Below are 27,266 nucleotides of genomic sequence, written 5' to 3' on the forward strand. Positions count from 1 at the left end.
TCCTGCCCGGAAGTTACGTAACGGCGCCGGCCGCGGGTAACTTCCGGGGCGGTGAGGCTACGGTGGTCGCGGCTGTGCGGGTCGGCGGACCCGAGCGGAGAAGGGGGCCGGTTGAAGGTGGCCGGAGACGGTTTTCTGTGACTCCGCGCTGTGTGCCTAGCTGGAGTCCGTGGAGCTGACGCCTAACCGCCCACCCCCAGTATTCCCCGCGCGAATCTCACACTTGCTCCCGCCAGCCCACTGGGTTTCAGCGCCAGTTTTCCACACTTCTTAACACCCGTCTTCCCGGATTGCGGGACGCACTCGAACCCAAGTGCTGGGACTGCGGCTTTCTTGTATACAGCTCGCAGAAAGGTTTCTTGAGAGCCTATTGGGCCGTGGTTTTACTAGGATCCGGGACGACACTAGTGAGTAGAAAAAAAAGGCCTCTGCCTCCACAGGTTAGAATCTAATAGGGAAGACAAGATCTAACACGCAATTTTAATAACATGCTAGCACTAAGTAGGCACTCAGTAAACGTTTCCCTGACGAAACTAAAAGTATGTTTATATAGTGCTAACTTTGTAACCGAGGTCTTATCTAAAATCATCAAATAAGGGTAAGACAGTGGTTTACGGAGCAGTATAGGTAAAGGCTCAGGTTTGGAAGATGAAAGGCATGTATTCCTGCTTATTGCAGCAATGCCACTAACTAGCTGAGTGAGCCTCTGCCTCATAGGTTTTTCCTGTTTAAAACTGAATATACTGTTTAGAATAACGGGGGCTAATGAGGGTTCTAAGTTGTAAGGTACTCTTACTGACCTAAAATATAATTACAGTTACATATTCAAAAAGTAGACTTCTAGAGTTGTATATGGAAATTAAGGAAACTATGTACATAGTTAAAACAAGTGAATTACTGGAGAAAAATGTAACGCTAATGGGTATAAGTAACTTATAATCAGAGTTCAAAAAGAGAGGTTTAGAATTGATGACCCAGGTATGTCATTTCCGGAAACTAAAAAATAGTGACAGGGTCTGACAAAATGGTTTTAACAAAGAGGAGTCTTAGGAAAGTTCATTTATGTCCCTCCATATTGAAGGCTGCCCTTGTTGGACTAGGCTGGGTTTTAATAGAGCAACTCCTCAGGGAGCCAGTGTGCTTTCACAACCATAACTCAAGGCAGCCATAATAGAATCATTTTTGGAAACTGCCAGGAATATTTTCAGCCTACAAAATATCCACAATCATACCTTTGCTAGTATAGATTGCTTCTTGGAACCTGAGAAAAGATAATTGAGTGATAGGAAGAGATTGTCTTTTTCTTTTTTTAAATCTGTTTGCCAACTGCATGATTTATTTGCTGTCCAGCTGTATTTTGTCCTTGCAGGCTTTGTGATCTGACTTTATTTTCACTATTCCTCTTCATATGCTGGTATCATACCTAGTGGGAGGGAAAGTGTGATCATTGCTTTAGTTTCCAAGCTGCTCTGGCCAATGGATTTCAGTGGAATTTGCATTAAAATATTTTTTCATCATTAGAAACATTTCCGTACAACTTACAAAACACTGTGTGCAAGTTTTAGATATTTAGAAAATATAGTACAAAGAAGATTTTTAAAAATCCATAATGTTGCCACACAGGGTGAGCTGTTTTTAACATGTGTGTTTAATACTTTCATGCATTTTTATGTATGATAGATAACACAATGTTTCCTTTTTTTCCACTTACCATTATTATAGTCATTTTGTGGTGTTATTATGACTGCTTTATAAGCATAATTTCAAACGGATCCTTAATATTCTAGTTATGGCATAATAATTTTACATGATTACTTCCATGTTGTTTGGTTTTTGGTCTTCAGTTGCTGTGAAGTGCATCTTTGTGCACAAAGCTTTTTTTTATACAAGATTATTTAGGGGCTGGGTCTGTGTGCACCAAACAATATAACATTGTCAAGCAACGTTCAATCACTTATTTTATTCAGAAGAGTATTTATTTAGTGCCCACTATGACACAACTTTTAGGAAACTTATTTAAGAGGAAAAAACAGGCACCTGTGTGGGTGCCTGGGCAGTATTAATACAGGGTAATAACTTTTATCTCAGGGGTAGGTATTGAATGATGTGGCAGCGCATAGTTAGGGAACAGGGGAGGAGATAGGGAAGCCATGTTGAAGAAAATATGGCTGGGCAGACTCTGAAGGAGAGCTAGTGGCCGGCCGGTGAAGAACGGAGGAGGGCAGCTTGGGCAGGGGAGACAGCACATTTAAAGGCTCAGCATCATCAGACGCATGGGAGCAATATAATTTTTCTGCTCACCTGTATGAGGAAGGGTCTAAATGGCCTATACAAAAATTCTCTGAAGAAATATGCAGCTCTAAAAAGAAATATCCAATGAAAGACAACATGGTATTGTGGGCTGAGTGGGGCCTCTGAAGTCGGACCAAGGTTCTGTTAGGTCCAGACACAGAAATGGAAGTTAGAAGCTAAAATGGGATAATGAGTCAGAAGAGAGAGAAGGGGCTCAACAGCACTTTGCTGTCATTCCCATTTAGTTCTAAGTGGTTGCTATTCAGTGACTGGCTCTAGGTGGAGGAGGCATAGCATCCCCTGGAGGATTAGAAGCACACCTGGGCCCATTAGGAGTCGTGAAGGAGTCCACAGCCCATAACCCCAGCCCTTGGTGAAGTGAATTTCTGGTCTATGATGAAAACCATCACAGCTCCACCCACAGCTGATGCATGGCCCTGGCCTTGCTCTATGCTGTCCTAAACCCCAAGAGCAGGTAAGTTCCTGCATCATTTTTTTTTTTAAGATTTTATTTACTTATTTGAGAGAGAGAATGAGAGAGAGAGAACATGAGAGGGGGGAGGGTCAGAGGGAGAAGCAGACTCCCTCCTGAGCAGGGAGCTCGATGCGGGACTCGATCCCGGGGCTCCAGGATCATGACCTGAGCTGAAGGCAGTCGCTTAACCAACTGAGCCACCCAGGCGCCCAAGTTCCTGCATCATTATCTTCTGGCCCACTCTGCGGGCCGCCACAGGGTCTGGGCAGGGTCAGTGACTTCCACGAAGCAAGCTGGCAAGTTCCTAGGATTTCAGGCCACACCACAGGGTTTACAGGGATTTCACGTTTTTATTCACTTGGCAGATTGCCCCACATGCTCTTTGGGTTAAGCTGAGTGTGCATCCTAGAAGGGCCATGGAGTAAATATACAGAGAACAACCTGCCTCCATAAATAGCCTTTAGAACTTTCTCTCTTTGTAGAATGTCTAGACTTTTAGTTTAGTTTTAGTGTTTTTTTTCCCCTATCCTCGTAGGATGTCTAGACCTAATTTTTTTAGTTCTTTGACTCTTCAGCTCTAACTTACAGATTTGTTTTCATGCGTTGATTTTATCTTCTCACCTTTAGGAAAACATAATACAGGATGTATGATTCAGCTGAATCCACACTTAGCATTTCTAAAGTGGGTATTTTTGTACATTAGTGTGTGAGGCTTGTGAAGAAGGAGGGAGAGTTTTACTTTCCACAAAATTTCTTGCTCCATGGTTTCTTAACTAAGGGTTTTCATCTCCTATTCGGTGGGTGAGATGTTTAGGTTTTGAGGGTTCTAAGCCAGCCAATAATGTCATGAAATCGACCACTGTGTCAATGTTGTGCTTCTGGGTGGTTGTGTCCTTCAAAACACATAAGACACTCAACCAGCTAAAAGAGATGAGCTCAGAGATGTTGGCTCGGAGGAAAAGAAGGATCACATTGAGGTCATTGATGGGGCATCCCAGCATCTTTCTGCTGAGGAGATCAAAAGCTGGGAGCATCTCATAGATGGATAGTAGTCGTTTGTCCCACTGACATAGTCGTGTGAGGTTGTATATTATCACTGGAACCAACAGGGTGTATATTGTTATACTGGAGAGACTGACAATTTGCAAAACTGACAGAGAGGTCAGCCTGCACGTGATCAGATGGGGCATGTGGGTCTCACCACTTAGCAGCCCTGTCTTGATGGAACAGCTGAATTCCTCTTGGAAGAAGACATCCAGGTGGAAGTGGCCAAGGTACATGTAGATGGCTGAGGTGGAGAGGAGCAAGAGGGAGTTCCTCAGCAGGTAGGTAGCCACTAGGGAATGTGAGCGCTGCTTGCATGCCAGGTACCGCTCTAGCAAGGGGAATTCGAAGTACCGTTCTTTCCGTGCCCTGGGCAGGGGAAGAAGGGAGGCAGGGTTAGGAGAGACCATCTAGAACCATATCCTGAGAGAGCCATGTGGGGACGTAATGGAATCTGTGCATCCGAGGTAGCGTTCTTGGCTCACATGGAAATCTGCCTTCCCTGAGCATAACCACTCCTCTCCCCAAAGAGGTGTGTGAATAGATCTTCATTCTCCAACTAATGGGTGCAATGTGGTCAACCCAGTGACTGATCAGTGAATAACCGATGGTCACACTTGATTTCTGCCCAACAAAGCAGACTAAAGCTTCAAGCTAGAATGGGATCCTTAGGAAGCAATAGGCTTATTGAATTAGCACTGGACTGGGAGTCTAGATAGCCACATTCTGGTTCTTGGTCTGTATACTGTGTGGATGATTTTTAGGCCAATTCACCTATTTTATAAAAATAAACATGCTAACAGGTATTTGTTGAGACCTGTCGTGTTCAGGCACATGTTACGGTCTTACGGTCCGTACGCTTACGGTCTGGCTTGTGGGGAAGAGGCAGATAAGATATGCAAATAGGAAATAAAAATCATGCTTGATTTGTGGCTAAAATGATGGCTACAAACCATGGTGTTGTTAAAGTTAGGAGAGAGGTAATGGCATGGACCAAACTGTTCGGAAACCTTTACAGAGAATACTGTCTTAGAGATGGCCTTCAAGAGGTAGATGGAGTTCAGAAAGACAGATGGGAGAGGAGCTTTTTCCAGAGGAAAAAGCATGTGTACAAACACGAGACAGAATACGGTTCAAGCCTCAGCTCAACGCTTCTCTTGGTGGGGCGTCCCCTGGCCGCCCGACTTAAAACTGCACTACTCCACCACCCTCCAGCTTTGCTGACCCCCTCGCCCAGCTTTACGTTTTTTCCCCTTCATACCACTTATCTTCTGCCATGTAATTTGCTTTCGTGTCTGTTTATTTGTTGTCTGTTTCCCCTCGGTAGAATGTGAGCCCCCTATGGGTAGGGGTAGCTTTGTCTCCTCCCCACCCCTGCCCCCAACACACAGCACACACTGATGGGTCCGAAGCACCCAGAACAGCACCTGGGATGCAGTAAAGGATTCATGAATGCTTCAGTGAATGAAGGGTTATTCAGGAGCAGAGGAGGAGACTGCCTGGGTGGAGTGGGAGGTCTCTGTCACTTGGTGGTCGGAGGCGTGAAAAAGTAGTTGGTGACAGTGTGTAGAAGGCCTTGGAAAAATAGTTGGGAGAATTTGGGTCTTTTTCTGGAGGCACGGGGGGGGAGAGGGTTTGAGCGGGGGGAATGGTATATGGAAGTGGTACATTAGAGACATTAGTCCCTTTGTGACTCGGGGTGTTCATCTGTCAACTAAGGAAGAGTCCTTTCTGTCCTCGCTGTAGAGAAATGATAGAAAGTGAGTGAGATGGTGTGTTAAACACTTTGGATTCTTGAGAAGGGTGGTACAGAGGAGAGTTTAAAGATGACCCCGCAAGGATATCATGTTAACGTGCAGCTGAGTCCTTCAGAAAGGGGTGGAAGAGGCCACTCACTTCTCCAGCTCATCCCAGAAAACGTGAGGGTCTGAGCTCTTTTGCCGGATCTTCAACATGTGCTGCACCAGGCGGATGGAGCGATTATAGGATTTGTCCAGTTCGCTGATGATGAAGAGCAGATCTGAGCTGAGGGCCGGCGCTGCCGCGTACTGCCACAGCAGAACGGGCAGGTACATGACCACAGCCAGGGCCAGCAGGGAGTAGGGGAGGGCCTGTGGGGCGAGAGTGAGCTGAGGAGGGAGACCAGGGTGCAGGGGCCTTGTAGAGAGAGCTCTGAGTGAGGGGCTCTCATTCCCTGCTTCCTGCCTCAGAAAGGGGAGGCAGTGTGGGGAATGAGCCACCACAGGCCCAGGACTTAAGGCTCTCTGCGACTTGGCTGAATATAGTGAAGCCCAGAGGAGAAGGGATGGTGGATCTCTCTGCTCCCCAGCTCCACTCCTCGGATCTGGAGTCTGTGTAGGTGTGGAGGACCCCGGGGAGGGCAAAGGGAGGGAGAAGGACAGAGGGAGGGAAGGAAGGAGAGAGCGGGGGAGAAGGGGGCAGAGAGAGAACATGAGAACACACCCCCCATTCCCTATGAGTGTTAGCCTGGGTCGCTAACCAGAGATCACGGCCAACTGTGGTCACGGCGTCGCATCTTAGGGGGAGAGCGACCTTCATCCTCAATCTTCATTCTCCATCAACCTCTCTTTCTCTGACTGCTCCAAGTTCTTATTGCTAGGCATCCAGAGTCTGTTAGCTTTCAAAGCCCAGCCAGGGACCCCAGCGTCGCTGAGGGGAGGAGGTCAAATCCCACATCTTCCATGCCTTCCCTGACTCCTCTCCTGTGCAGTGGTCCTTTCATCTCTGCAGTCGTGGTCATGCCAAACGACACCCTCAGGGACTGCCTTGGGATTCGTTGGGGGCTACTTCTGTTATGCATGTACGCAAGCTGACATTGACGTGTGTGGGAGTCTTGTGTTCTCAACTAGACGATATGCTACTTGAGATAAGCCACTATTTTGGCCACAGTAAAAACTCTACTTGTTATAAGCTTTTTGAAGCTACATTTGTGCTAGGTACTTCACATGCATATTTCTTTTGATCATCAGGAGGATGCTGCCGGGCAGGCACTATTAATATCTCTATCTTACAGACAAGGAGACTGAAGCACGAGAAGGTTATGTGACCTGGCCAGGGTTACGCATCTCGTGGGTGGGGGAGCAGGATCGGGAACTAGGCAGTCTGATTTTGGGGCTTATTCCCTTAAAGGCTACTTGACTATGGCTTTTCTTGAAGCAGGGATGCTTTTTATATTAGAGGAGAGTTTGAAGAAAAAGAGGGAGGATGCATATTTGGTGGCAGCTAGATAGAGAAGAAAAAGGTGTGTGTGTGTTTCTGAACTAAACACCAGAGACAGGTTAGGAAAACTATACCAGTCCACTCGAGAAAATCAGGACCTTTTCATTCCTGTTCAAGAAATGGCATTTCTTGAAAATAAACTTCACCCCCAGAGATTCTGTTTCAGTGGGTTTGAAGTGGAGCCAGGGAATCTGGGTATAAAGAGCACTCAGGCGATCCTGACAGACCGTTTAACTCTTTTCTGCCATTTGAATCCCATCTGCAATATCTTGACCTTGTTGCCGTCTGGGTCCCGCTTGAACACTTCCAGTGACAGAGACCCCCATGAACTCTTTCCATTAAGTCTCTGGTTTTGTCTGAGTCCCAGACCTGTGCGGCCTTTGGAGGCCTTGTAAACTGTCATAACTGGAAAATGTCATGAGTGAGTTCCGATTCAACATCGTGAATTGGACACCCATGATGACTTCTCCCTCTTGAAGCCCCACAAGAATGACAATAAGGGGATAAAAAAAGACCTAATTCTATCAGGACAAGGAAAACAGGAGACAAGAGCCATAAAATGTTGCAAGCTGGAAAGCAGTAGCATGCTAGGAAACAGTGGCCCGTGGGCAGGATGGGAGTTGAGGCAGGCCAAGCCAGCTGTTTTTGCAACACAGAGCTGGAAAGACCCAGGAACTGCAGATATGAGGTACCTCTGAAAATGGGGGTATAGGTGGGGCTGCTAACAGGAGTATTGAAAAAACAGACCCACCGATCCTCCCTGTAACATGACGCACTGATCAAGCGACTGCCCTTTCCATCCCCTGGCAGAGGCTTGTGGTTCACTCTTTGGAAACCTTAAACCAAAGAGCTTTTGCACTTGGCTCCATTGAGGACAGGGGAACAGCACTGAGAACTGCATTAGTTCACCTAGTATTCACTAGGTGCTGAGACCCACAGCTGAGTTCCTAGAGGGTTGGCAGCCGAGCTTAGTACCCACTGCCCCCTGACCCCTTTGCACAGATTAAGGGTCCAGTGATTCTTCTTGGGGACCGGCCTAAGAGAAAGGATTACACACACTGATACTTGAGGTTTCCCCAATGAAATGGCCCAAAGCCTTCACTGTAATCAGAAGGCTGGTCAGCCAGCCTTACCCATAGGCACGAAGCTTCCAATCAGATAAAAGTGGGCGACCAAAGATCACCGGACGCTTGAAGAAACATGAGAGTCAATGATGAAAATAAAAAAGCAGGGGGCGGGGTGGTGAAGAGACCAGAGAGAAGACAATGATGTGGCTCTGGCCTGCCCCGCCCCGCCCCGCAGTGGCCGGATGGAGCCCAGCCCACCTTACCTTGTGAGGCCACAGGGACTTCATCTTGTGCTGGCCCAGCTCATCCAGTTCGTGGTGAACAAGCGAGTCCCAGCAGGAACTGTCCACATAGGCGGCCTGCCGGATGCTGAAGTTACTGGGACAGAAGCAGCGGATGGGAGGCCCTGGAATAGGAACACAGCTTGGAAGCAGCCCAGAGCTGGAGCGGAGGAATGGGGACCCAGGGATCACCCAGCTGAGAGCCTTCCAGGGGTTGCCTCCACAGCTCTGCCAATTTCTGTCTCTGGCAGGCACTTTCTCCATCCTAGGCCCCAGTTTCTGGGGGCCGCATGGCCAAGTCACCACAGGTCTGTTTGGCTCAGGCCTGCCCATGTGACTGGCCTTTGACATGGGTTCTTTCCTCTCGGAGCTCCCCCTGGACTCCCAGACACGCAGGCAGTGGGGGTGCCCCACACTCCTGGGTTTGGGGGTGAGACCTTCCTGAGAGGACTGACATCTTCTAGGTTCTAAACTTTAGAGGGTTAATTGCCTGGGCTTCTGCGCCCACATCAAGAGAAAGGGTGAGCAGGTTGTGCTGAAAGGATAGTGGGCTCGGTCGGGGGAGAGTTTTGTTTTTCCGTCATTCTCTAGAGCGAGAAAGAAATGGGAACCAATGGTTCTCTCCATCTTGTGGGTGAATGAAGAGGCAGTGCAAGGTTGATATAACTCGTTGGGAAACATAGGAAGCTAATCGCATAGCCAGGAAAGAAAGTCAGAAATCCCAATTCTCAGGAAGTCTACCTTTTCTTTAACAGAGGAAATTTGCTGAGTTAATCTAGTGCCTAGAACAGCAGATGTACGTGTTTGTTCATGTCTGTGTGTGTGGCCACAGTCTGTGGAGAAGAAGGAATGGATTTATTTAGCACGTATGATATGTCAGGCTCTTAACATATGTCCTCAAGTCGGAAGCCTTGGAGGGGGAGAGAAGGAGAAGGCTGAGATGGTAAGAGACTCGTCTAAAGCATGGCTGACTAGGACCGTTAGCGGTCCTGTGTCCTGAAAACATGGAACTCCAATCTCTCTCATCCATATGAAAATCAAAATAAAAGTTTATTTTATTGCAATGCATAAAATATATGAAATACCGAGCTTTAAGCTAAATAACTTTATTACAAAAGTTGGGAAATGACTTTCACAATTTTCGGTGCCTCTGCTCTCTTGGTGCCCTTAACCCCTACATCGCCTGCCTTTTGGGTAATGCCCAGGCCAGAGTCACAAAAGCTGGACAATGTGGGAGCTGTCTCACTTCAGAGCCCAGGCACAGAAGGAAACAAAGCGGGGTCTCTCGTACACTGGGTCTTGGAGGCCACTTACCGGAGGAGAACTCCTGGGCAAATGCCAGGGACATCAGCAACAAGGGGAAGCCCACAGCTATGAACTTGACCATGCGGTCCAGGGGAAGTTCCAGGCGCAGTCCTTTGAGGCAGGGGCCTCTGCGGTCGGGCAGCAGGGCATCTGACAGCATGTATTCTGCAGCTGCGTGCGCGAGCGACATGGTGCCAGGGACCTTCGGGGTGCGGTGGTGGCAGGAAGGGTCCCAGGACAGTGGTGTGGGGAGATGGCCGCTTCAGGCAGCTGGCTTTGAGCGGACAGTGCCTGCAGCCCCAGCCTCGCAGGGATCTGTGCTAGAAGCAGGCACTGGTTCTCTAAATAACCGGCCAGGCCCTGAGCCAGGCATCTGGTAATTAGAGGGAGGCATAGCTTAGTGGGTCCTCACTGGAGGAGGGTCGGGCGTCAGCCGGGGCTGGTGCCAGGCTGCTCTCTCTGGATTGTCCCTGAGCAGATGGAGCCCCGTGGCTTTATGCTGCCCTCTCATTAATAAAGTATTTTTGGTGGGGTGGTGGCGAGAAGGAGGGCTGTGGAGCCAGGGCCCCCCATGTAATTGGTGTGGAATTTGGGTGGACATTGCTTAAATCTGTTGAAGGCCCTCATTTTGTGGTTAGGGTGGGAGTGGGGCCCCCAAGACCTAGCTAGGATTGTTGCTCCTACATTGTATTCTTTGTCTCCGTGATCGTTTTCGCCTTGGGCCCAGGTTCTTTCCCAGAAACTACTCTGTATTTGCTGTTAAATTTCCTTCCCTGCCTCTGGTCTTCTCCCACAGTGTTTCAGCCACATACATACAATTTCCATCTATTTACAATTTTTTTTTTTAGCCTCTGTCAGTTCTCTAGAAAGCTGGGGGATGGGTGGCAGTATTGAATAGTGGAAAGAACATGGCCTTTAAAATTTGGAGGAAAAAGTCTCCCACTGTAGACCCAGCAGTACTCAATTTTTTTTTTTTTTATTACGTGACTTTAGGCAGTCACTTTTCGTTCAGTATTCTCATCTATCAAATGGTATTATGTTGTAATCTTACAAGATTGTGAGGATTGATTAAGAGTATTGTATGTGAGGGTGCTTTGTAAACTAAAGTGTAGGGCAAATGTCAACTCTATTTCAACTTGGTGGAGTTGGGTGTGTGGAAGAGCAAACACTGGGCATAGGGCACTCTTGTCTCTAGCACCACCTCTAGACTTGGCAAGAGAGGACCTGACCTTGGCCTTCACACTGGGCCCCTTTGGCTGTATCCTTACAAGGCAAAGAGTCCCTGGGGCTAGGAGGAAGTGTACATTGGGAGCACATGCTCCGGCTGTAGGCCACTCTCCTAGCACCTGGGACACTGTAATTCCCTGTTGAGGTGGCCCCGGCCTGCTTCCAGGGCCGGTACAGGCCTTTTCCTCAGGTGCATCCTCCCAAGGGGTAGATCATGCTGCTGGTGTGCACTCCTGGGCTTAAATTGCTTGTTGTAGGGATCTGGATAGAATTTAAAAGTCGTGGAGTGCCCACACATGTAACTGTGAGGCTCTGGCAATGTGGGACTTAGGTGGTTTGGGAAGAAGGGATCTGGGAAGTCTGAGGATTCTAAATTCAAACCTGGCATTCCTGATCATGAATGATGATTATCATTATGTGTGTGTGTGTCTATGTGTGACAAGGTAGGCAGATAGAACATATTTAACAGCTTGATTTATAACTTTAAAATGTTTAGATATATGGTCTGTGGGCCTCTATTTGAACTGTTTTTCCTGAGCTCACAAATGTCCAGGCTGGGCCTGCCTCTCTTTCATCCCCAGGCTAGAGGCCAACTCTGATTCAGAGCTGCCCTGTGTGCAAAGTGGAATGATCCAGGCATGGGAACAGGATCTGTTCTATTCCGCGTTAGTCTCTCCACACTCTCATTTCTGTATCTTTTCACTGTGTGTGTTTTTGCCAAATGTTCATTATTGGCTTGTATGTGTGTATTTTCTTTTTGCCTAAATCATTTTACATTTTGTTGGAGTATAAGTTACATTGATATGCACATATCATAAGCGTAAAGTTCAATAAACTTTTTTTGATCAAGAAATAGAACCTTGCTAACACCCCAGAAGCCACCTTTGTCCTCCTTCCTAAGTATAGTTTCCCAAAAGATAATCATTATGCTAACTTCTAATAACATACGTTAGTGTTGTCTTCTTTATACTTTTCTAGAAACGGCATCATATGGATATCCTCTTTTGTGTCTGGCTTCTTTTGCTCTGCATTTATTCTTGTTTTTTTCGGTGGTTTCAGTTTGTTAAAATTTGGTTAAAGATTTTTTTTTTTTTTAAAGATTTTATTTATTTATTCATGAGAGACAGAGAGAGAGAGAGAGAGAAGCAGAGGGAGAAGCAGGCTCCCAAGGAGCAGGGAGCCCGATGTGGGACTCGATCCCAGGACCCTGGGATCATGACCTGAGCTGAAGGCAGACGCTTAACCATCTGAGCCACCCAGGCGCCCTGGTTAAAGATTTTACATTTATATTTACAAAAAAGAACAAGCTTGATCCTGTTTTCCTTTCTTGGAAGCACTCTGGCACGTAATGCTGGCCTTATGAAAAGAATTAGAAAATACTTCTTTTTAATTTGTTCTCTGGGAAAGTTTGTGCAAGATCGGTGTCAATTCTCTTCACTAAATATTTGCAAGAATTCATAAGTGAAGCCATCTAGGCATGGGGTTTTCTTTGTGGGGAAGTTTTAGTTAATGGATTCAGTTTCCTTAATAAATATTTGACTATTCAGATTTTCTGGTCTCTCTTCTATTAGCTTAAATGCACTAGTTTTCTATTGCTGCATAAAAACTGTACTAAAACTGAGGGCTTAGAACAGGCATATATTTACTTAACCTCCTCAGTTGCCTGTTGATGAACACTCATTTTGCTTATACTCCTTGTGCCACCGAAAATGTGTTTTTCCCCTTGTGGTTCTTCAAGAGAACTCAATTGGGATATATACTGAGGATCTAGAAGTTTTAGGTCATAGGGCAGCATATAGTCACTTTATCTTAAGCAGTATATTGTTCTCTAGAATGGCCATGGTGCATAAAGTTCATCTTAAAGAGTCTGTAGATCAGAAATTTAAGAGCAGCTTGGCTGGGTTGTTCTGACTCAAGATCTCTCACGAAGTTATAGTCAAGATGTTGAATGGGTTTGCAGACAACCAAAGGCTTTGGTGGGACTGGAGGATCCAAATCCAGGTGCACCCAGTGATTATTGGCTGGAGTCTCATTGGGTGTTGGCAGGAGGCCTCCATTTCTTATCATGGGGGCCTCTCCATGGGGGCAACATGGCAGCTGGTTTTCCCAGAGCAGATGCTCCAACAGATAGATCAAACAGGAAACTGTAATGCTTTTCAGGACCTCACCTCTGATGTTGCAAGGGCTCTTTATATTTTTTTCCTGTTCAATAGAAGGGAACCATGAAATCCAGCCCATATTCAAGGGGAGGGGAATTAGGCACCACATTTTGAAGGGAGTGTCAAGAAATATGTGGAACGTTTTAAAAACACTACAGGTGACTAGTTAAATGTTTGAGGAAATTATCCATTTTTCATCCAAATTGTCAAATTTATTTTGCATACAGTATTTATTATATCCTCTCATTATATTGTAGCAATATTTTTATCATGAAAACATTAAATATAAAGCAAAGTTGAAAGCTTATACAGTGAACATCTGTAATATTTCTACCGTTAGCATATTTTACTCTGCTTGATTTTTTTTTTTTAAAGATTTTACTTATTTATTTGACAGAGAAAGACACAGTGAGAGAGGGAACACAAGCAGGGGGAGTGGGAGAGGGAGAAGCAGGCTCCCCACTGAGGAGGGAGCCCGATGCAGGGCTCGATCCCAGGACCCTGGGATCATGACCTGAGCCGAAGGCAGACGCTTAACGGCTGAGCCACCCAGGCACCCCACTCTGCTTGATTTTTTACACATCTATCTACCCATCCCTCTGTTTACCCATCAATCCATGTTATTTTTCTGGGTACATGTCAAAGGAATGGCAAATATTCACTTACTTCTCCCTAAATACTTCACCATGCATATCACTAATTATACTTAAAATATGTTTACAGTTTGTTTCTTTTAAGGTAAAATTTATGTACAATGATGCACAAAGCTTAAGTGTGCATACACAGAATTTGACAAATGCATACACAGGTGTAATCCACACCTACTCAAGATTAGAACGTTCTCATCACTCCAGAAAATTCCATTTTATTCTTTTTTAAGGATCCTAATTTTCTGGTGAAAAACCCCACACTTTCATCTAATTCATCCATCCTCTATTTTCTCGATCATATTAATCAGAATTGTTTTAAAATCCTTGTTGCCAACTCCAGAATTGGGATGATCTGAAGATCTGCTTCTACTGTCTCCTTTTTGCAAGTGGTCTTACCTCCTTGTCATTTTTGCACTATATGCTGAACATTGTGGATAAAAGAACTAACTGTAAGAACCAGAGATGGCTCTAGATGATGCTATCTTTTGCCAGAGATGTTTCCCCTTTCTTTTGTTAGGTACAGAGGGTAAGATGCTGATCACTGAATCCGATCAGGGACTGAGCTGAGTTAGGTCAGTGCTGGGGTTTTAATAAGATTCATTCCACAACTTAGTTTTTTTCTAATCTTAGAGCCTGATCTTTCCAGATTTTTGATTGGGAGTCTGTTGGGTCTTTGTCTCTTAATCTCTGAAAGACTGGAGAGGTTCTATTATCCTCTTTAGAGGATTTCAGCTTAATCCTTTAGCCTCCCACTGCATGTAGTTAGTTTCACAATATGACCCCTGTGTTGAAGGAGAGACGGACTGGGTGAGTTTGTATCAGTGAGTTGAATGCAGGCTCCTTCCCTGTGCAGTGTCTTTGTTTCCTAAATACCGCAGAGTGTAGGAGATTTCACTGTTGGTCTAGTGCAGGGTGAGTTGGCACCCACAAGCAGAAAATTCCTCCAGGGTAAAAATTCCTGGACATTGTCCTCTTACCTTGAAATGGGTCTGTCCCATCTGGAAGTCTAATTCATCTTGTCCTCATTTCTTCCATAGCTTCCTGATATCCTGATAAAAAAACATAATTCTATAGTTATTATAGCCTTTTATTCCCTGCCATGACATACTGCACTTTACCCAAAAGTCTATGTACTAGAATTTTAATATTCATAAGTGATTTTGTGTTTTATATCTCATTTTCTTTCTTTTTTTTTTTTTTAACTCAGCCCCGTGCCTCTAAAGTCAATTCATGTTGCTATGTTCACAGCTAACCTGTTGTTTTTACTGCTGCAAAATATTTCATTTTACCTCCTCATTTGCCTGTTGATGAACACACATTTTGCTTATGCCACAGAAAATGTACATTTCCTCTTGTGGTCCTTCAAGAGAATTCCACTGGGATATATATGGAGGACCTAGAAGTTTTAGGTCATAGGGCAGCATGTAGTTACCTCGTCTTAAGTCATATCGTACTGCTCTCTAGAATGGCCGCGGTGCATAAAGTTTCTTACATTTCCACATCTTCACTGATAGTTAACACCATTCGACTTTAAAATTTGTGTCAGTCTTGTTGAATATAAAGTAGAGGTTCTCAAAATGTTGTCCAGGAGCCCCTGAGAGTACCTGAGGAGCTTTTAGGGGGTCCATAAGGTCAAAACTATTTTCATACTAATATTAAGACACTGTTTGGTCTTTTAACTCCCATTCTTGCAGGACGGTGTAGTGGTGTTTTCCAGAGGCTGCATGATATGTGATATTTCAATGGCTTCTCCTATAGCAAGCAATCCAAGAGGGAACAATCGGAGCATGAATGCATCAAACCCATAGAAGAATCTCAGAGCTTTTGCTGAGGGCTTTGGACTCGCCCTCTCTGACACTGATGTGGAGGATGCTGGAGAGAAAAGGCATAGGAAACAAAGATTGTTAATAGCGACGACAATGTTGAATTAAGCCGAAAAGAAAATTGTCACATCAATATCACGCATGCTAGTATATGGGAGAAGTAATAACTGATGAATAACGCACAAAAGGACAATTTTAATACCAGGCACAATGTCTATTGTTGAACCAGTCAACCCCATTATAAATACCACAACTATCAGCCAGGATCTGGCTTGATGAGACCTGATGACAGCATACTGTGGTCAGCATGTAACCCTCAGCCACTGACAAACACAAGCTAGGAACAGAGCTGTGACATGCTGTCCTCAAATGGCGTCTCTGACACAAAGTTCATCAGTACCTTAGGGGTAATCATAGAGCAGTTGCCGAGATCCACAAATTACAAGTTTCTGATGAAGTAGTATACGGGAGTGTGAAGCTGAGAAGTAAGAAATATTAGAGCAATCAAGACCAGGCTCCCCACCGTGGTGCTCTCTAGTAGAGGAGCTGGAGCCCTGGCTGCCTCGTGCAGCCCCTGAGAATGAACTCTCTCCCCGTAGAGGTATGTTGTGCAGCAGTTCTCTTCCAGGTAGGAGGCCAGGTATGAGCATCTGTCCCCACTGAACTGTGTTTTACTCATCTCACTACACTCAGTGTTTGTTAGGAGTCAGATGAGCTGGGCAGTGTTTCAGAGATCAGCATGGTTAGAGGAAATGGCCAAGGCCTGGAGTTTTTACTGCCTCCAGTCTTTTCATACATTTAGAGATAAAGCTTTTTGTGTTGCATTTCTTGGGTCTGGACGTGTATTTTGCTTCAGAAATTTAATCTCCTTTTTCATAGAGGCAATCCCAAAATATTCACCAGAACATGATAATGTAAAGCTGACATTATCCTAAATCCAGGGAGTACAACGTGGTGTGGTTATAGTTATACCAAGGACTGAATGACAAGTCCTGTCCTTATCTACAAAGTGAGAAGTCAAAATATCAACTCTTAAGGTGTTCTGTAAACCCAAAATGGGATAATGCATATGGAAATATCTTTTTCAAATGCTCAGTTGCTATAGAAATATGAATTGCCATTAGGCAGCTGGAAATTGACTTTAGATTTTCCCTGGACCTGAAGCTCTTATGATTCAGTACAGCAGGAGAGGTTAGTTACCAGCTAAATCAGAGGGCAGTAGTTGGGGTGACAGTACCATGTGGTCAAAAAGGGGTACAGTCTGCATTCTGACAAGCCATGCATATCAGTATTTTTTTTTATTATGTTCAATTAGCCAACATGGGTGATGGGTATTAAGGAGGGTATGTGTGGTTATGCATATCAGTATTAATGGAGATCGACTCATTGCATTTTATTTAATTAATTTATTTTTTAAGATTTTACTTCTTATTTGACAGAGAGAGAGCACACAAGTAGAGGGAGCAGCAGAGGGAGAGAGAGAAGCGGGCTCCCCACTGAGCAGGGAGCCCGATGTGGGGCTCGATCCCAGGACCCTGGGGTCATGACCTGAGCCAAAGGCAGATGCACAACCGACTGACCCCCCCCCTTGTGCCCCGACTCACTGAATTTTAATGCACACAGTTGTAGAAGTTAGAAGACCATGAAGAAACTGTTTTACATGCCCGCATGTGATATATGCAAGATGTAGCCAAAGATGAAGGAAAGAAATAAAAAACAAGGAATTGTATATATCCACAAAAAAGATGTAAATTCTCACACTTATCTGTGAAAAATTATATATGCTTGTGAGTGTATGTCTTGGAAACTGTAAAAAAGCGGGAAAGAAGTAGGATATAGTACTTTGTGTATTTATGCCAGTAACTAGGTTTTCTTTGTATGTGAAACTGAATCCAAATTGGTAGTTGGGTTAAGCCCCATGATGCTGGAAAGTCAGCATCTATGACTCCCTACGGTGTTCTATTAAAGAAAGATTAGATTATATCAACTGAGAATTTTATAGCTTGAAAAATTCAGGAATCAGAATAATTTTATAGCTTAAAAATTGGGTAGATTAGGCTTGGAATAGAGCTTATCTCAATAAAATTGGGAAAAAAGATGAGTTCTATCTATTGGTCTTTCTGGTACTCAGAGGAGCTCAGGAAAAGTCAGGTTAGGTCCGGGTTAGAAGTAGGTGAAACCAGGAATAGAACATAATATGTTCACGGATCAAAAGAAAAATGATTTGAGTGGGGAACCAGATCCCCCTCCTCTGTGGATCCTTTATATTGGGGCCCCAAGAAGTCTGTCCTTAAATCCCCATCTTATGTCCTCCACCCTGAGAGTGGAGTAGGCAGAAATATTAGGAAGAAGCACATAGAAAGTCACGGGGACAGCATTCACTCTAGAAAAAAGAAAATAGAACCAGGAAAGAAACATACTCATAGTACAGTAAACATTAAGTATTGAGAAATTCAAACTGTGATGTACCTATGTTGGGGGGATAGGAGAGAAGAATTGGGGGTTCAGCGAGTGTAAGAGAACTAAATCCAAATCCAATCCAATTCCCTTAGCAAATAACTCATAATAACTATAATGAGTTAGAAACTATTCTGGGCCCTGAATTAGCGAACAATGTCTAAATTATGTCTAAATAACTAAGTGAATCAACAAATAGCACTGTAAGCATATTATTTAAGTCTGTTTCCCATCTTGACTGTGTGACCCTGAGCAAGTTATATGACCACAGGAAGCCTAGGCTCCCTTAGCTAGAGCTTGGGAATTATTATAGTAGCTACTTCATAGGATCGTGAGGTTTAAATCACCGTGGGACCTGGTAAATAGCAAGTGTTCAATAAATGTTAACTCTTGTGTTGTTTATTATTATTATTTACATGCTCACATCATGGTATTTAACCAAAGCGCTAGTATCTCCACAGGGGCAAAGTACTCAAATCTTAGACATGTTTTCTAGAAGCGTGCATCCTCATTGTTGGGAATCTAAACTGACAGACATCTGTGTCTAAGATTTATTTCCTAAAATAAAAATAATTTAAATTCTAGTTACTTTAGTTGCTTTACTTATATAATTAATGCCATTTGCATAATTCAGTAGAGTTTATGCATTCCTTTCACACATTTAAATCATTTAATCCTCATAAATATCTTGGGGGCAGATGGTACTTATTAGCAGGAATTGTAATATGTTTTTTATCGGTGAAGAAACTCAAGAGCAGATAGATTAAGAGATTTGCTCAAGGTCACAGAACTGAGAGATGACTTGGAACTTGAAACCGAAGAACTTTTTTTTCCCCTTGCCTCTAGTTCAGTGGTTCTTAACATGTGGTTCCCAGATCAGCACCATCGGCACCCCCTGGGAATTTGTAATATAAACCTTGGGCCCCACCCAGATCTATCAAAATTCTGGAGATGAAGCCTGCAATCTGAGTCTTAACAACTTTTCTAGGCGATTCTGATGTACATGAACATTTGACAGCCGCTGTGTTCTAAGTTTGTAGCCTTTTAAATATATACACCTGTGTCTCTCAGGCACTATTCTTGATGTCTTGCTATTAGCACAGCATATGGAAAAAGAGGAATGCTGTATTAGTATGATAATTTTTTTTTTTTTTTTAATCTTCCAGGAAACTGAAGCTCAAAAAGTTACTCAAGTTACCAGGTAGCTAGTAAGATACGGAGCTGGGCCTGGGACCTAGGACCCCCGGCCACCAGCCCATCCTGTAACACACTGTTTTGCTAGAACTGACTTTTTGTTGGACTTTATTTATTTATTTTTAAAAGATTTGATTTACTTACTTGGGAGAAAGAGATAGCGAGAGAAAGCAGGAGTGGGGAGGAGAGAGAGAGGCAGGCCTCCCGCCGAGCAGGGAGCCCGATGCGGGGCTCGATCCTAAGACCCCGGGATCAGACCTGAGCTGAAGGCAGACGCTTAACCGATGGAGCCACCCAGGCGCCCCAAGATTTTATTTTTTAAAGTAAAATTGATTTACTGGATTTCTGGAGATAAACAGAGGGATCTTATTACTGTTTCATAAGCATTTTTTTTTAAATTTCAAAAGCAATATGTGTACATGAAAAAAATGAGAAAATGTAAGTAGGTAAGAAAAAAATGAGAAATTCAAAACACCATATTTCCTCTATCTAATAATGACCATTTTTAATTACTTAATATCTACCTTCCAGATATTTTTGTGTGGATACATGTGCCTTTTTTTTCCTTGAAATGAGACCATATTATAGACACTGTTTATAACTTACCTCTTTGTGTTGCATTAAAAAAACACATGGTTTCATATGATTCCCTCCACCCCTCTCCGCTAACAATGCCTGCCTTAAACGTGTTCCTCTAGGCTTGGCTTCAGATTTCACTAGTAAAGACAGGGAAACCCACATTGTATCATAAGCTTTATACCTTAAATTATGGCGCCAGGAATGGCACCCCATTTATTCATAAATATGACTCTTTGAGTTGTGTTTATTATCCCATTTAAGATAAGGGGTTTAAAAGTCAGAGAAAGGTTAATCAACTTTGCCACTGTCATTCAGCTAAGAAGCGGCAGAGGCAGAATTTGTGCTGAGATCAGACTGATTCCGAAGTATATGGTCTGAATACTTAGCAGGGCCATATAATTTATCATTGAACTAGGATATATCTGAGAGGGAAAGAGGTGATTCTAGAGTGATGTCAGCAGAAATGACAGAGTAGGGAACTCCCCATGTCCTTTCATGCACAAAAGCAATAAATAAACTGACAAAAGACTTTTGAAATTAACTTTCTAGAAACTCTGGATACTAACCAAAAGTTTGTAGCAGCAACCAGAGACACACAATTAAGGGAAAAAAGCTAAATCTCAGTAGGACAGCTTTGTGGCATTTTACTTTATCCTGGATGCATCTCCTGCTCCCTGCTGGGTGTTGGCCTTGAAGACAACAGCCTGCATTCCTGGTATAAATGCCAGTACTGGAGGGAGCGCAACAGAACCTAATTCTCCAAGAATTATGGTTATTTGTTTCGACCCCTCTGGTGGTCCTCTCAAAGGTGAGCTCAAAGGGCTTGCCTCTACTTCACTTAACCTGGACTTCTCCCAGGGCCGAGGCGGCTGTAGGGGGAGGAATTCATACATAAACATGTATGAATGAATGTTTAAAGGCAAATGCATCAGTGACTGCAAGGATAACAGTTGGGGCAAACAATAGATGAGCCATAAAACGGGAAGAAAGACTAGCGAATGACATGTTTTGGGAAATAGGGGCTTTGAAAAGCTCCCTTGTATTCCTGAGAATCTAGAAGACCACACGCATGCCCAGCACGGGCACATGCTCAGAACAAATCTGAGAAGACCCTAAGTTCTTACCTCTGACTGACCTTCAGGCAGCGTTATTTATAAAGTGGGAATAACCCAAGTGTCCATCAACAGATGCATGGATGGATAAAGGAAATGTAGTATATCCATATAATGGAATATTATTCAGCCACAGAAAGGTTGAAATATTGACACATGCTACAACATGGATGAACCTTGAAAACATTACACTGCGTGAAAGAAGACAGACATAAAAGGCCACATGTTGCACAATTCCACTTATATGAAATGACCGAATCAGGCAAATCAATAGGGACGGAGAGCAGATTAGTGGCTTCCACGGGCTGAGGGAAAGGGGGAGGGAGTGACTGTTTATGATTGCACAGCATTGCAAATGTACTAAAAACTATAGTATATACAACCTAAAATGCTTAAAATGGTGAATTTTACCTCAATAGAAAGTAAAAATAAAACAGAAAACAAATAAGTGGGTAGCTCTAATAGCTTTGAGATGCCTTTGAAATAATGCCTCCATGGCCACAGCCTCTGAAGAGACAGCAAGTCAGAGGAACTTCTCCTGGGGTCGCAGCATCCCAGCAAGGGCCCTCAAAGGTTCTTAGAGAAAACTCAACTTTTAATGAACCCCTGAGGTCTTATTCGTGTTCAAGGCCCAAGGAAACTCTGCCTTATGGGGCTTATGTGAAGTTTGTGATAATGAATTGCTTTTCTCTATTTGTAAATTTTGTGCAGTGGGACTGAGGAGATAACTTGGGATTTATTAATGATATTGAAGGACGTAGAAAAAAAATTTTTTAAAGATTTTTATTTATTTATTTGACACACACAGAGAGAGCACAAGCAGGGGGAAGAGCAGGCAGAGGGGGAGGGTTAGAGGGAGAAGCAGGCTCCTCGCTGAGCAGAGAGCCCGATGTGGGGCTTGATCCCAGGACCCCCGGATCATGACCTGAGCCGAAGGCAGATGCTAAACCGACTGAGCCACCCAGGCATCCCGGACGTAGAAAAATTCTAAGCAAAAATCTATAAATAAGATACCAACCGGCACTGCTGAGCCTTGGTTGAGTAAGGGCCACAAAGAAAAATAAGCAATCATTGATGAGTGTGAATATATACTCATCAACATAAACAGGCCTTGAAGAAGACGGGTTTTGGTGTTTGTGCTATAATTTCATAATTTCTCCAAGGGGACTCCAGCCCTTAACTCTGACCAAAAATACATCTAACTCACCAACTTCCTGAGACTTGAATTTCCCCAAATTGAGATTTATTGGCTGAAAAGTCTGTCCTCATTAAAATAAAAATGTACCTAATAAGGAATGTAGAGTACGGACGGTCACGTACCAACTGTATTAGTCCCTGAAGGAATGAGTTTATCAGATCTCTTCCTACAGCCAGTTACACAAGGAATGGAATTTAGAGCAGCCAGGGCTGGGTGTTTAATAACAGAATTGGATACCTATATAGGTACCTTCATTATATGACTTGTGATTTCTTAAAATGCCCAGAAAGTCTTTTGCTCCTCTAATCTCTATGTCTAAAATTTTCTCCCTTAAATCCAGTGCTTTGAATTAAGGTATGGTTACTAAAATGCATGACAAAACTGTATTGCCTGGGAGGGGTGTTTCATTGAGCTATGTTTACCCAACAGGACATCAGAATAGCTGATATTACCAAGCACAATTTAGCCATGTCTTTTTCAACTATTTGTTCAATTATAATGAGGCCTAATCTCACCATTTTACTTAAAATTGCAGCCCATTTCCTTCCCTTTCTATCATCTTTCCTTGCTTTATTTTTAAGGATATAAAAAATTGTGAAAAATCTCTTTTATATTTATCCACATACTTATAATTTTAAGTGCTCTCCAAGTTTACATTTATATTATATATACAAGGTTACTTTTTACAATTTCAGGGGCTCCCCAAATTATCTTTGTCATTCTGCCTGTAGAAATTCCCCTAACATTTCTTTTAGTGCAGTCAGCTGACAACAGAATCTCTAAGCTTTTGTTTGTATGAAAAAAATCTTGATTTCACCTTCAATTCTGAAAGATACTTCCACTGAATACAGAATTCTAGAGTGCTAATTGTTTTCTTTCTGCACTCTAAAGATGTTATTCCATTACCTTCTTGCTTGCATTGTTTCCCGTGAGAAATCTGCAGTAATTCTTATCTTTGTTCCTCTGTATATAATGTGTTTTTTTCCTGTGGCTGCTTTTAAAAATGTTCTCTTTATGATTGCTGTTTAGCAATTTGATTACGGTATAACTTTGTGTGGTTTTATTTGTGTCAATTCTGCTTGTAGATTAAGTGAGCCTCTTGGATACATGGGTATATATAGTTTTCATCTAATTTGGAAAATTTTCAGCCATTATTTTAAAAAATATTTCCCCCCCTTTCTCTTGCCAGGACTGAAACTACACCTATGTTAGACTGCTTGCTAGTGTTCTAAAGGTTACTGGGGTTCTATTAACTTCTATGTCAGTCTTTTTTCTCTCTGTCTTTCTAGAGAGTTTCTGTTGCTATGTCTTCAAGTGCCTTGATATTTTCTTCGGCAGTATATAATCTCATGTTAATGCAATCGATTATTTATTCTTCTTCAGATATTTGTATTTAAGTTTCTAGATGTTCCATTTGTTTTTTCTTATACCTTCAATTTCTTTTAGCATCATGTTCATTTTTTCTTTAAATTATTGAGCATGTTGAATATATTTATAACAGTTAATTGTAAAATCCTTCTCTGCCAATTCCATCATCTCTGTCACTTCTGGGCTGTTTCTGTTGACTTATTTTCCTCTTGGTTTTGGATCAGATTTTTCTGCTTCTTCCATATCTAGTGTATTTTATGTTTATTGTATTTCTTTAAAGTGTATTGGGCTTTCTTCTGGCAGGCTTTCTTTTAAAGTTTGATTTTAAGCGTTTCTAGATACATCTAAAATAGCCTATGGTAGTCCCCATGTATTTATTAAAATCTCTTCCCTCTGTCTGGCAGGAATTCAAATGATCCCAGGCTGCATGAGCTCTGGGAATTATTCTGCTTAATACTCTCTGGTAATTGGTTTTGTCCAAGAAGTGGTTTTTTTTTCCCCTTCCCCCTCCCGCCCTGCCCCAGACCTGGCCTCATGGAATTTAACTGTACTCAGATTTGGCATGGAACCATAGTCTCAAGTGGACCTCTGTGCAGGTTTCTGGAGCTCCCCTGTGCAAGCTCTCTCTGTTCCAGTATCCTACCCACAGATTCTAGCTGCTTTGGGCTCCCCAACTGCTAGCATCTGTCTCTGCGGTTTAGCACAACTACCAGGCTGTGTTTGCTTTGCTTTCCCTGCACCCCTGTTTGGAAATTGCCTCTAGGAAGAAAGTCAGGGTGATCACATTTATTCCCCCCCACCTTTTTTCCTGGAACTAGATTCCTCTGCTGCTTTTTGACAACATCTGAAAACAGTGGTTTCATATATTCTAATTTTCTAGTTTAAGGCATAGGGCAAGTCTGAACCCTATTACTCTCTCATGGTTCGAAGAGGAAGTTGCAAACCCACTTTTTCTTAAAGTATCTCTTCTGTATACTTTTCATGAAAATTCTTATATGAGAAAAGTTGAGCATATCTTCATGTGTTTAAAAGCAATTAATATTTGAAATCTCTATTCATGTCTTTTGTCCATTTCCCTTGGGTTGTAGGTCTTTTTATTCTCAATTTTGGAAGCTCTTTATATTATAGACTTTAGCTTTTTGTCTGAGATATAAATATATACACTTGAAATTTCCACTGTTTATGGTGTGAGAAATGGATCTAATTTTATTATTGTTCATATGGCTATCCAGTTGTACCATCACTATTTAAAAAAATGGAAACTCATCTTTTTCCTACTGACTTGAGATGTTACCTTCATCAAATATTAAATTTCTACTTGTTCTCAAGTCCTTATGCAAGTTTTATATTCTACTCCAGCCATTTACCATTCTCTTCATGTGCTATTATAGAAGCTTTGTAATGTTTCCATATCTTAGGGTTAGATTTTACACATTGTGCATTCTCCCCCAATCCCACCCCCCCCAGGATTTTCCATGCTATTCTTGTTGTTTATTTATTCTTTCTTATAAACTTTATAATCAGTTTGTATTCTCCAGAAAAAAACCGAGGATTTATTGAGAACATGTTACATTTATAAGCAGACTTAGAATTGATATATTTTGGTTGAGTCTTCTAATCCAAGAACATGGAATGTTTTCCTGTTTGTTAGATCTCATTTGTGTCCTAAGTATGTTTATATCTTTAGCCATATAGGTTTTATAAAGTTCTTGTTGGATTTTTACCTAGGAATTTTATTTTATTTTTCTATTATAATGAGATCTATTATTATATGTTCCAACAGATTACTATTTGTATATGAAGTATTTTTTATTTTATTCCTGCAATTTTATTGGTATTATTTTTAGTATACTTTCATTAATTCTTTTGAAGTTTTCAGATATATAATAATGTCATCTGCACATACAGATGGTTTTACTTCTTTCTTTCAGATTCTTTTGCCTCTAATTCCGTTCTCTTGCCTAATGGCATTTTCTCGTCCCTCCTATACAATATTAAGTACAGTGGGCATCCTCTTCTTGGTGTAGGTTTTACTGGGAATGTATTAGTTTGCTAGGGCTGCCATAACAAAATGGTATTGACTGGGTGACATAAACAACAGAAATTTATTTTGTCACAGTTTTGGAGGCTAGAAATCAAGACCAAGACGTCAGCAGGTTTGATTTCTCCTGGGGCCTCTCTACTTGGCTTGCAGATGGCTGTCTTCTTCCTGTGCCCTCATGCGGTTTTCCCTGTGTGCACACATCCCTGGTGTCTCTCTTGGTGTTCAAATTTCCTCATTTTATAAGGACACCAGTTGGATGAGGTGTTGGGTTAGGGCCCACCCTATTGCCTCATTGTAACTTAATTACCTATTTAATGGCCCTTTTTCCAATACAGTCATATTAGGTCTTCAACATATGAATTTGGAGGGGGTGGGGCACAATCCAGCCTATAACGGCAATGAATATTTTTACATTAAGAATGTTTTCAATTCATCTGAAGAACTGTCTATCGATTTTTATGTATTTAATATTTAGACATAACGAATGGGTATTGAATTTGGCAGAATGCCTTTTCACGTGCTCTCGGCCCCACCTCATCACATCCATCCCCTCAGGTATTTCGAATCCTGAAAGTTCCATTTTCTTCCTTGTACCTTCAATATTCTCTTCCTACTACCTCTTTTTCTCAGTGTACAAGCTTCATTACACTAAAATTGTTCCTCCCAATACCCTTTCCCTCTCTTTTTCTTTTATTGTCAAAAATTTAAAACAGAGATGGATACTTATACCTTCCATTTAGGTCTACATTCAAGGGCTGGTGTTCATTTTTAAATGTTATGCCATTCCTTGTCCATCTCTCTGCTCATAGCCAGTGCACCTCTGTGCAGATGTACCTGTAAATCAAAATCTGGGTTTTCCATGCGTTTTTGAAGAGCTGTCTAATTGTCAAGTCTTTCCTGGGCTAGAGGGAGCTCCTGAGCAGGCTCTTTGATTTCTGTCCTTGAATTTTAGGTATGTTGCCACCAGGTGGCAGTAGCTAAAGGAATCATCCAGTCTGAACTGATACCGAAGATGTTTAGGCCTTTGTTGATTTTTAAACACCATCTTCTACTTCTTTTTCATGGAAATATAAAAATGTATATAAATATGTATTCAAATATGCATATGTTTATATATGTATATATATTTACATTTTTATATATACACATATGCATGTATAATTTATTTAATGGAGGAATATATATACATATACATGGTAAAATAGCGTGTGTGTGTGTGTGTGTATTTTACTTTAAAAAGTAAAATAAAAGCAAGCACTAGAGTTTGTCACGTGATAAATGTTACAACCCTGTCCAATATCCAGATCTATAAGTTGTGTTACTTTGTTTCGGTCGTCTTTGAAGAGCGCCAGTGTGGGGATTCCTGCGAGGCATCCACCAAACGGGGGAGGGGACAGGGTAGGCGCCTGCCTCCACTGTTCCTGAGGTAAGCAGTGCCAGGGTTGGAGTGAAATTGTGCATGGTAGCCGTTAAGGTGTGCTTCATGTATGATCTCAAAGGCCATGATTTCCTTTTCTATAGTATCTAGGACAGTGTTTGAAGGAACCACCTCTTGATTACTACCGAGGCCTCCAATTTATCTACATGTAAAATAAAACGCTTTAAAATATCATCTTATGGCCGGGCGCCTGGGTGGCTCAGTTGGTTAGGCATCTGCCTTCAGCTCAAGTCATGATTCCAGGGTCCTGGGATCGAGCTCCGCGTCCGGCTCCCTGCTCGGCGGGGAGTCTGGTTCTCCCTCTCCCACTCCC

The 27,266-nt window shown here is 42.7% G+C and overlaps 1 protein-coding gene and 1 long non-coding RNA gene across 2 annotated transcripts; one reads left to right on the forward strand and one right to left on the reverse strand.

Annotated features, from left to right (window-relative positions):
* The first annotated feature begins 58 nt into the window (after positions 1–58).
* On the forward strand, positions 59–18,604 carry LOC148162681 (uncharacterized). The gene is made up of 2 exons (XR_015766656.1): positions 59–407; positions 15,435–18,604. It is a non-coding gene; the product is annotated as an uncharacterized LOC148162681 (long non-coding RNA).
* Positions 3,541–9,894, reverse strand: PANX3 (pannexin 3). The gene is made up of 4 exons (XM_028125995.2): positions 9,714–9,894; positions 8,382–8,524; positions 5,708–5,922; positions 3,541–4,180 (listed from the first exon to the last, which is right to left on the reverse strand). Exons 1-4 carry the CDS (start codon positions 9,892–9,894, stop codon positions 3,541–3,543), a joined length of 1,179 nt encoding a protein of 392 aa, XP_027981796.1.
* Positions 18,605–27,266: the final 8,662 nt, after the last annotated feature.

This window comes from Eumetopias jubatus, unplaced genomic scaffold (genome assembly GCF_037043125.1).
Source record: "Eumetopias jubatus isolate StellerSeaLion01/CBP00866 unplaced genomic scaffold, mEumJub1_p1.0 scaffold_13, whole genome shotgun sequence".
In the NCBI taxonomy this organism is placed as follows: Eukaryota; Metazoa; Chordata; class Mammalia; order Carnivora; family Otariidae; genus Eumetopias; species Eumetopias jubatus.

Bases quoted from the DNA above. Each gene is read 5' to 3' on its own strand.
- PANX3 (XM_028125995.2), bottom strand. From the start codon at position 9,894: ATGTCGCTCGCGCACGCAGCTGCAGAATACATGCTGTCAGATGCCCTG. The intron at 5,923-8,381 runs GTAAGGTGGGCT...CTCGCCCCACAG, and splicing joins AGTCCCTGTGGCCTCACAAG to GCCCTCCCCTACTCCCTGCT. The intron at 4,181-5,707 runs GTGAGTGGCCTC...TCCCCTGCCCAG, and splicing joins TTCTGGGATGAGCTGGAGAA to GGCACGGAAAGAACGGTACT.